General features: G+C 57.2%; 1 protein-coding gene across 6 annotated transcripts in view; it reads right to left on the reverse strand.

Annotated features, from left to right (window-relative positions):
• CSNK1G2 (casein kinase 1 gamma 2) overlaps positions 1-10,049 on the reverse strand; it is an 11,637-nt gene extending 1,588 nt beyond the window's left edge. For 2 of the 6 annotated variants that reach the window (XM_028500744.2, XM_028500735.2), the window contains exons 1-8: positions 9,617-10,049; positions 1,457-1,497; positions 1,243-1,312; positions 1,016-1,164; positions 683-917; positions 532-617; positions 369-453; positions 121-269 (exon numbers count right to left, since the gene is read on the reverse strand). In XM_028500744.2, coding sequence (XP_028356545.1) covers positions 121-269; positions 369-453; positions 532-617; positions 683-917; positions 1,016-1,164; positions 1,243-1,312; positions 1,457-1,497; positions 9,617-9,800 — 999 coding nt within the window. In that variant the 5' untranslated portion in view covers positions 9,801-10,049. Of the gene's footprint in view, positions 1-120; positions 270-368; positions 454-531; positions 618-682; positions 918-1,015; positions 1,313-1,456; positions 1,498-1,578; positions 1,703-9,616 lie in introns of those variants that run through there. The other 4 variants (XM_055081562.1, XM_055081560.1, XM_024134237.3 and 1 more) reach the window with 3 other exon arrangements.
• Positions 10,050-10,371: the final 322 nt, after the last annotated feature.

Genomic DNA, 10,371 nt, shown 5'->3' on the forward strand with positions numbered 1-10,371 from the left:
CCCGGCGGCCGCCCCCGCCCCCCGCCCCATCCCGGCCCCCCCCCCCCCGCCCCGGAGCACAGGGGCTTCAGGGTCCTTGCCGGCCGCCCCCGCGCGCCAGGGGCCCCTCCCCCCACGTACCAGAGGCTTCCCGGCCCAGTCGTACTCGTAGTCGAACACGAAGCCGCTGCGGTCGAAGAGGTCGGTGAAGAGCGTGCGAAGGTAGTCGTAGTCCGGCTTCTCGAAGAAGTCCAGGCGCCGCACGTAGCGAAGGTACGTGGCCATCTCCTCTGCGGACAGCGACAGGGCTGGGGGGCGTGGAGGAGCGGGGGCGGGCGGCGCCGGGCGGGGGTCTGCGGGAGTGCGGGGGGCGGGGGGCAGACCCTCACCTGGGAAGCTCTCACAGAGCACCTCGATGGGCGTGGCCCGCTTGGTGTCCCCGATCTTCTGGTAGCGCTCCTTGAGCGTGTCGGCCTGCAGGGAGAGCGCGGTCGGCACCGAGGCCCTGCCCGCGGGAGAGCCCCATCCCCGCCCCGGCCCCGGCGCGCCCACCTTGAGCCCCTGCCAGGGCAGGCTGCCACGCAGGAAATACATGAACATGTGGCCCAGCGCCTCCAGGTCATCACGGCGGCTCTGCTCTGCGGGGGGGACGGCAGGTCAGCGCGGCCCTCGCGCCCCCCCGCCCACCCCGCGCGCCGCTCACCCTTGCCCAGGTGCGTGTTGATGCTCATGTAGCGCGCCGTGCCCGTCAGGCTCTTGTGCTCGCGGTACGGGATGTGCTTCTTGGTCTCGGGGTCGATGTACTCCTTGGCCAGGCCGAAGTCGATGATGTGGATGGCGTGCTGCCGCTTGGTGCCCGGTCGCCCCACCAGGAAGTTCTCGGGCTTCACGTCGCGGTAGATGAGGCTCTTGGTGTGCACGTACTCCATGCGCGTGATCTGCGGGCGGGCGGGCCTCAGCGGGCTCCCTCCGCCCTGCCCACCTCCCCTCCGCCGCCCCACAGCGTCCGGCCCCCTCGCCCTCCCGCGGCCCGCACCAGCTGGATGGCGATCATGAGCACCGTCTTGAGCGTGAACGTGCGGTCGCACAGGTCGAACAGGTCCTCCAGGCTGGGTCCGAGCAGCTCCAGCACCATGGCGTTGTACTTCCCACACGGGCCGAAGTAGTAGACCTGAGGGACGCCCTCTGCGGGAGGAGGGCACACAGACTCACGCGACGCCCAGGTGGGCTCCCCCTGCGCTCCCACACCCGGCCCCGGGGTACCTGCGGCGCTGAGCTGCTTGTAGAAGCGGTACTCCAGGTGCAGCTGCGGCGCCCGGGACTTGATGGGCTCCTGGGAGGGACGAGGGGACGCATGGATGTCACGCAGGGTGCGGTCCTGCCCTCCTCCCGGCCCGTGGGGACAGCCTCTGCTGGGGGCCGGCGAGGGGCAGGCCCGGGCTGGGGACTGGGGGCAGGGGGCAGGGCCCGGACTCACCAATTTGATAGCTACGTATTCATTTGTATAGAGATTCTTTCCTGTGGGAGGAGAGGCACGTCAGGTCGGCAGGGCCCCCAGCACGCAGGAGACCGCTCACCACCCACCCCTCCAAGGGGCACCTCCTGTTCTGCGGCAGCCCTCCTCGAGCGTGGCCCATCCCTCCCGGACCTGGAAGGCAAAAGGATGGGCCCATCCCTCCCGGGCCCGCAAGGTGCTCCCACGAGCCATGGGAACCCCCATCTGCCCCCGCACCCTCATCTCCCGGGCCCCCTCCCTGCCGTCCTGCCCTCTCCTCCAGCACCGCCCCCCAGGCCAACCCGGCCTCCGCCCCCTCGGGGCTGCTCCCAAGTCCTCTGCGGGATCCTTCCCGCCAGCACGCCAACGCGCTCCAACTTCTCCCATCTAAAAAAGTGAAAACACAACAAAGAGTCCTGGTGACCCCACGGTCTTTCTTCAGCTCCAGCCGCAGGGAACCTGGAGGAGACATCACACCCCTCCCACACACCCTCCCCCCACCATCCCCAGATGCTCTGTGAGGCACCCCCGCCGCCTGACCTGCGCTCACTGCTCCGGCCTCTAGGGACTCCCGAGGGCGCCCCCCATTCCGCAACGCCAGGAACTCCGGCCTTGAGCTGTACACGTCCAGTGGACAAGCCCCGCCCCCTCGCTGTGGAGCAGGAGCCCCGGCCAGGAGCCCATCAGGAGGGAGCGTAACCTGTGTCCTCAGCTTAGACAGACATGCCTGGGGCAGGACGTCTCCCGCGGCCCATCGCTGGCCCACCTGGACCTCCAGGTGCCCACGGAGAACAAGCCACGGCGCTCAACCTCACGAAACTGAAAAAACACGAGCTGTTCACCTGCTACAGTTCCTACCACTGGCTGAGCCCCAGACAGTGTGGCCCCAGCCCCTGGGTGGCCGTCTGCATGCACAGTGAGCGCTGTGTACACTGCTCCACCCTCTCTGCCCCTCCCCGTGCTGCCGGTCCCACCTTTCCAGGTCCTGAGCACCGACTCAGCCCCACGGTGTGCTGCTTCTCCAGGCGACCTCACGCCCGAAGTGCCGTGCTGCTGCATCTTATTTCTGAGAGGATCTAGTGTGGGAAGAGGCCTCAGCTTCCTCTCCATCCCACTGCAGTGGGACAATCTGGGAGACAGCTGCACCAGGCCGTTCCGCCCCACCCATGGGTGGCCAAGACACCGGTGTGTACGACCCCACAAGCCGAAGTCAGGGGCCTGCATGCCTGTCAGTCGGTCCCCCGGGTCCCTGCCCATGCCGGTGTCTCTTCACTGTGGTGCCTGGCCTGGAGTCTTCAGCTCAGCCTCAGCTCCTCCAGGGCCCTGGTATCCATCCCCGTCTATAGCGTCAGCTGGTCCCCAGACACCTGCAGGTGTGGCCCCGAGTCTGTGGAAAACCATGCCGTCCACGTCTCCAGAGTTAACTTCTCTCAGCGATGTTTTTAGTGCTCAGCGTAGAGAGAGAGTGCGGCCTCTGTGAGATTTATTCTGGAGGCACCTGATGGATTTTGGTGCTCTTACACGATCAGGACTATTCTTAAATTTTTATTTTCCAATCGTTGCTCCAACAGAGAAATATAGTTGATCTGTGTTGGTATATGCGGCAGCCTTACTAAACTCATTCCTTTCTAATTGTTTACTGAAAGACTACTCTGGCCTCCGCGTGTGGACCATCAAGCCGCCCGAGACAGGTCACAGCTGTATTTCTTCCTCTCCCAGCTTTCTACCTCTGCTCAGTTCGCTGCCACCGTGTGGAGGGGGAGCCCGCAGGGGCCCCTCCTGCAGATCCCACTCCCTCGGTTACTACGAGTAAAAGGCACCCAGCGGCAGAGAGGGAAAGCACCCATCTAGTCCTCATTCTCGTTTTCATTTAAATAACAGCCATGCCTCCACATTTTATTATGAAAGTTTCACACATTCAGAAAAGCGGGAAGAGCTGTGTGCAGGGAGCCCCACACCCTGGCTGCCTGGGTCACACAATTCGCGATTGCTCTGTTCTGCTGCACAGCTGCGCAGCTATCACCTGTTCGTCTCATTTTCAGATGCATCTGGAAGTTGCAGACCTCAATACCCTGCCCCCTAAACACTGCAGCCTGCAGATCAACTTCGATGTGTACTTAGTGCTTGTTTCTCCCTTGGGAGGAGGCACTACCTGGGAAATGCAGAGCATTTGATGGGCTTTGGCAATGCGTGCTGCTGTGCCACCCCGATCCCGTGAGGACAGACAGCGTCACCGCCACCTCACCTCCCGAGAGGCGGAACACCACCCCACATGCTCCCTGCTCCTTGGGGTTCCCTGCACACACATGACGCGGCTCGCTCTAGCTTCCTGCCCAGGCGCGTCCGTCACAGCACGGACACACCTGGCCGGTCTCCAGCGTCCGTAACTGAACGCTGCGCATGGGCCTTCCTGCGGGGGTCGGGTCACTTCTCGGGCAGGTTTGCTGGCTTGTGCTGCGCACGGAGCAGAAGTCCTGTCCGGGGCCAACAAGGCGAGGCGCCCTCCACGCCCCCCAGCCGCTTGTCTGTCTGCTTCTGGGTGGTGTCTGCTCAGATCTCTTGCCCAGTTTTAATCGCTGCACCTGTTTTTTTATTACTGACCAAGCTGTTGTCTTCTCCTGAGTCCTGGGTACCAGCGTTTTGTCCAATGGTGCTCAGCAAATAGCACCTCCCAGTCTGTGGCTCGCCTACTAGTGCTTTTTTTTTTTTTTTTTTTTAAATTTAATTTTACTTATTTTTGGCTGCATCGGGTCTTCGTTGCTGCGTGCGGGCTTTCTCTAGTTGTGGCGAGCGGGGGCTACTCTTCGTTGCAGTGCACGGGCTTCTCATTGCGGTGGCTTCTCTTGTTGCGGAGCACGGGCTCTAGACACGCGGGCTTCAGTAGTTGTGGCATGCAGGGGCTCAGTAGTTGTGGCGCACGGGCTTGGCTGCTCCACGGCATGTGGGATCTTCCCGGACCGGGGCACGAACCCGTGTCCCCTGCACTCGCAGGCGGATTCTTAACCACTGCGCCACCAGGGAAGGCCCCCTACTCGTGCTCTTAACAACATTTTTGGATATTTAAACTTTGATGATGCCTAACTGATCCTTTCTGCTAACTGGTCATCTTATTCTGTGTCTTGGTCAAGAAACCTCCTGTTTCGACTGTGCACGTGGGAAAGCCAAAGTCCTGGAGTCCAGGTGAGTTTAAGGTGAGAATGTGTGTGCACGCACGTGCATGCGGGCATCTGAAGTCTGCATTTACAGTTTCCCGGGGACCTCGGGTGCTCCAGGCTCTGAGCCTCACCAACAGCCAGCTCAGCAGTAGGTGTGAAAAGTGGGAGAGTCTGCAAGGCCTGACAGAGAATGCCTCCGGGGGGCCATGAGCAGAAGGGAGATGCCGGGGCTGCACAGGGCAGGAAGACGCTGGAGCCTCCACCATCCAGAGCACGGAGGCCGCCCTGAACTCCCCGGACATTTGGCTGAGAACCCAGAAAGCCCACACACTGGGAGGGGGCGACTCCAGCCCTTGAGTAATGCCTGCTCCCCACCCACCCTATCAAAGCTGAAAAACAGTCCCTGATGGGGTCAAGATGAGTCGCCAGGATGAAGCATGATCCAGACCTCACATGTGGTACTCACACTGTCCAACATACAATGAAACATCACTAGACGTGTGAAAGAAGGAACAGCACTGCAAGAAGGAAAAACAGTGTCAAAGGCACCACAGACACTGCATTTAAAATAGCTACTGCAAAAAGGAACGCTCCTACACTGTTGGTGGGAATGTAAATTGGTGCAGCCACTGTGGAAAACAGTATGGAGGTTCCTCAGAAAACTAAAAAGAGAATTACCATATGACCCAGCAATCCCACTCCTGGGCATATATCGAGATAAATCTCTAATCCAAAAAGATACATGAACCTCTGTATTCATTAGCAGCATTATTTACAACAGTCAAGACATGGAAACAACCTAAATGTCCATCAACAGAGGAATGGAGAAAAAACACGTGGTGTATACACACACACACACGCACGCACGCACGCACAGTGGAATACTACTCAGCCATAAAAAAGAATGAAATAATGCATTGCGGTGGCTTCTCTTGTTGCGGAGCACGGGCTCTAGACACGCGGGCTTCAGTAGTTGTGGCATGCAGGGGCTCAGTAGTTGTGGCGCACGGGCTTGGCTGCTCCACGGCATGTGGGATCTTCCCGGACCGGGGCACGAACCCGTGTCCCCTGCACTCGCAGGCGGATTCTTAACCACTGCGCCACCAGGGAAGGCCCCCTACTCGTGCTCTTAACAACATTTTTGGATATTTAAACTTTGATGATGCCTAACTGATCCTTTCTGCTAACTGGTCATCTTATTCTGTGTCTTGGTCAAGAAACCTCCTGTTTCGACTGTGCACGTGGGAAAGCCAAAGTCCTGGAGTCCAGGTGAGTTTAAGGTGAGAATGTGTGTGCACGCACGTGCATGCGGGCATCTGAAGTCTGCATTTACAGTTTCCCGGGGACCTCGGGTGCTCCAGGCTCTGAGCCTCACCAACAGCCAGCTCAGCAGTAGGTGTGAAAAGTGGGAGAGTCTGCAAGGCCTGACAGAGAATGCCTCCGGGGGGCCATGAGCAGAAGGGAGATGCCGGGGCTGCACAGGGCAGGAAGACGCTGGAGCCTCCACCATCCAGAGCACGGAGGCCGCCCTGAACTCCCCGGACATTTGGCTGAGAACCCAGAAAGCCCACACACTGGGAGGGGGCGACTCCAGCCCTTGAGTAATGCCTGCTCCCCACCCACCCTATCAAAGCTGAAAAACAGTCCCTGATGGGGTCAAGATGAGTCGCCAGGATGAAGCATGATCCAGACCTCACATGTGGTACTCACACTGTCCAACATACAATGAAACATCACTAGACGTGTGAAAGAAGGAACAGCACTGCAAGAAGGAAAAACAGTGTCAAAGGCACCACAGACACTGCATTTAAAATAGCTACTGCAAAAAGGAACGCTCCTACACTGTTGGTGGGAATGTAAATTGGTGCAGCCACTGTGGAAAACAGTATGGAGGTTCCTCAGAAAACTAAAAAGAGAATTACCATATGACCCAGCAATCCCACTCCTGGGCATATATCGAGATAAATCTCTAATCCAAAAAGATACATGAACCTCTGTATTCATTAGCAGCATTATTTACAACAGTCAAGACATGGAAACAACCTAAATGTCCATCAACAGAGGAATGGAGAAAAAACACGTGGTGTATACACACACACACACGCACGCACGCACGCACAGTGGAATACTACTCAGCCATAAAAAAGAATGAAATAATGCCATCATCAACAGAGGAATGGAGAAAAAACACGTGGTGTATACACACACACACACGCACGCACAGTGGAATACTACTCAGCCATAAAAAAGAATGAAATAATGCCATCTGCGGCAACATGGATTGACCTAGAGATTATCATATTAAGTGAAGCAAGTCAGAAAGAGAAAGACAAACACCATATGATAGCACTTATATGTGAAGTCTATCTATGAAACAGAATCACAGACATACAGGACAGACTGGTGGTTGCCAAGGAGGAGGGGTTGGGGGAGGGATGGAGTGGGAGGTTGGGGTTAGCAGATGTTAGCTAAGACATCAGCAGATACAACAAGATCCTACTGTATTGCACAGAGAACTATATTCAGTATCCTATGATAAACCCATATGAAAAAGAATATTTAAAAAAGAATACATGTATAACTGAATCAGTTTGCTGTACAGCAGAAATTAATACAACATTGTAAATCAACTATACCTCAATTTAAAAAAAGCTGGGACTTCCCTGGTGGTCCAGTGCTTAAGAATCTGCCTTCCAATGCAGGGGATGCGGGTTTGATCCCTGGTCAGGGAACTAAGATCCCACACACTGCGAGGCAACTAATCCCACACGCCTCAACTAGAGAGCCCATGTGCCACAACTACAGAGCCCATGCACTCTGGAGCCTGCAGACCACAACTAGAGAGACGCCCACACGCCACAGCTAGAGAGAAGCCCGTGCACTGCAACAAAGATCCCGCATGCCACAACTAAGACCCAACACAGTCAAAAATAAATAAGTAAAATAAATAAATATCTATTTTTAAAAAGCTATTGCAAGTATGTTTGAGGATTTTAAGGAAAAGATGGGCAAAATAAACAAGCAGATGGGAAATCTCAACAGAAAAATAATGGAATCAAATGGAAGTGAAAAAAACCGTGTATCAAATGAAAAATTCAGTGGATCTATCAAATAATATATTGGACGCTGCAGGAAAAAAAGAAGGGTGAACTTACAATAAGGCAATAAAAACTATCCAGGCTGAAGAAAGAAAAAAGACTGAAAAAAAACCTGACAGGAACCTGAGGGACGTGTGGGACAGCATCAAAACACTCCTAATGTGTGTCTGGAGTATGAGAACAAGAGGAGACTAAACAGAGGCAGAAAGAACATTTGAGGTAATGATGGCAAAGTTTTTCCAAATTTAATAAAAGAGTGTTAATATACATATCCTAGAAGCGCAATGAACCCGAAGCAGGATGAACAGAAAGAAAACCACACCTAAATTAAGGCTGAATCAAAATCTGAACCCAGAGATAAAAAGAAAATCTTTGAAACAGGCACAAGACAAGACATACTATATACAGGAGAACAATGGTCAACAGTAGTCATCAGGGAAATGCAAATAAAGTCCACAGTGAGGCGCCACTTCACATCTGCTAGCACGCTCCAAATGGAAAAGCCTGACAAGTCCAAGTGCTGATGAGGATGTGGGATACTGAGAACCTTCACACGGTGCCCGCGGGAGTTTAAAGTGGTACGACTGCTTTGGAAACCAGCCTGGCAGTTTCTCATAAGCGCACGTGACCCAGCACTTTGATGAAAACACTCGTACACGAGACTTGAAGAAGGGTGCTCAGGGCAATTTTATTCACAACACCCCAAATCTGGGCACAGCCAAATGTCCCTGAGCAGGAGAACGCACGAACAAAATGGGGTGCAGTCATACAAATGGACAGAGTAACAAACAGCGACTAACTGCAGGCCCAGAAAACCACAGGCACTGAGCCGGAAGAGCCTGGCAGGAAAGAACACAGTTGCCCCTCGGCCTCCAGGGCAATGCTTCCAGGAGCCCCAGAGGATACCGAAATCTGCAGCTGCTCCAGCCCGACATAAAACCGCACAGCACAACCAATACAGTCAGGCCTCTGTACCACGGGTTTCGCATACTGAGGTATGGAGCAACAACCAAACCTTGATTCTTAAAAAGCGTTTAAGCCAAAAGCCGTAGACCCCCGTAGCCCCCAACGCACGCTCCACCATCTGTTTACCCAGACCTGTGCTGTTAAGGCTGCGGCTCCCAATGCCAAGGCCAAAACCCAGGACAGCCATCTGGGTCCCCAAAGCCACAAGGGGCAACCCCAGGCTGTAGGACAGGGCTGGGCCGGGGGACGTAAGTGTGCGTATGCCAGCCGGTGTGCGTGTGTGCACACATACGTGCACACGCTAATGGGGCAGCAGGGTTGGGTCGCGGAAGCCCCGTCAGGGGAAGCTGAAGAGTCAGCCACCGTGCAGCGCAGGTTGGGCTGGGCACGCGGGGCCCCGCACTCTAGGGAGGGGGCCTGTCTCTCCCACGCCTCCACCCTTCCCGTGAGCAGTTTGGGCCCCCGCTGCTGACAGTCCACTGGCTCAGAAACCCAGAGCCCAGGGCAGTGAGGATCCGCGGCTGAGCCCCATCCCAGCGCCACCGGCATGGCCAAGGTTCAGGCTCAGGACGGGCCTCTCCTCCCAGCCTTGCACGGCCGCTGGGCGTGTCAGACACCAGCAACACCAGCTGACAGACAAACACGGAACACTATACAGGAGCTGGGGGTCACCCACCACTAAGCTCCAACCACTAAGTGCTGAGCAGGTGATACCCCTGGACCCCCAGCTCCGCGTCGCCAGCCTCCCGAGCTCTGTGCACCTGGAGCCCCCGGCACAACCGCCCCACAGCCGTCGGGGTCCAGACCTCTGCAGAGCCTTCTCCGGGGGCAGGGGACAGAAACCCACACGCGCTTACCTGCGTTCCCAGCCCTCATGACCACCCCCGCCCCCGCGTCCCCGGAAGTGAACGAGCGGGGCTCACCTAGCCGGAGCTCCCCGAAGTTGCCACAGCCTATCTTCTTCCCGACCCGGAAGTTGGGGCCCACCATCAGGACCCCCGAGCTGGTCCCCGAGCTCCGGACGCCGTGGCTGCTCCGGCCGGCGGCCTTGGACATTCTCCGGCCCTCCTCCGACTCCCCTTTCCCTCCTTTCTTGTCAAAATCCATAAGTTTGTGGTACCCTGGCCTCTCCACGGTGCCTCTGCTGCCGTGCAAATCCCGGCTCCACGGAGACCTGCGGTCGCGGCGACTCTTCGGGGCTAGCACCCCATGGCGCCCGGCGGGCTCCTGCTAGTGAGACACGGGCGCTCGCGAGGGCCGGGCCGCAGTGCTCATCTCGGTGGCCTCGGGGTCACGCATGGGGGGAGGACACATGCTGCTGACGGGTCCCGGGGGCTCAAATCTCGTGGCTCTCGGCTGCAGGAGAAACAGAGGCACAGGTTAGAAGGCCGCGATGCGCGCACCCGCCACGCGCCCCGGGGCCCAGAGCAGAGCCTGGCCGGGGACCCGGGACTGGGCGTTAAGTGGTGGCGGGACCGCGTTCTGAAAAGATCTCTGACATGCAGGTGCGACCTGTGACCTTCTGGGGGCAGAGGGGAGGGAGGCTCGGGCCTCCGAGAATTCCACGCGCCGCCTGCCGGCCCACCCCAGGCTAGAGGACGGCTGTGCTGGGAGAGGAGACGCCTAGTTGGCAACAGAGGCCCCAGCACTACTCCTCGGAAGAGGGCAGGTGCAGAGC

The sequence above is a fragment of the Physeter macrocephalus genome, chromosome 2 (assembly GCF_002837175.3).
Source record: "Physeter macrocephalus isolate SW-GA chromosome 2, ASM283717v5, whole genome shotgun sequence".
NCBI lineage: Eukaryota > Metazoa > Chordata > Mammalia > Artiodactyla > Physeteridae > Physeter > Physeter macrocephalus.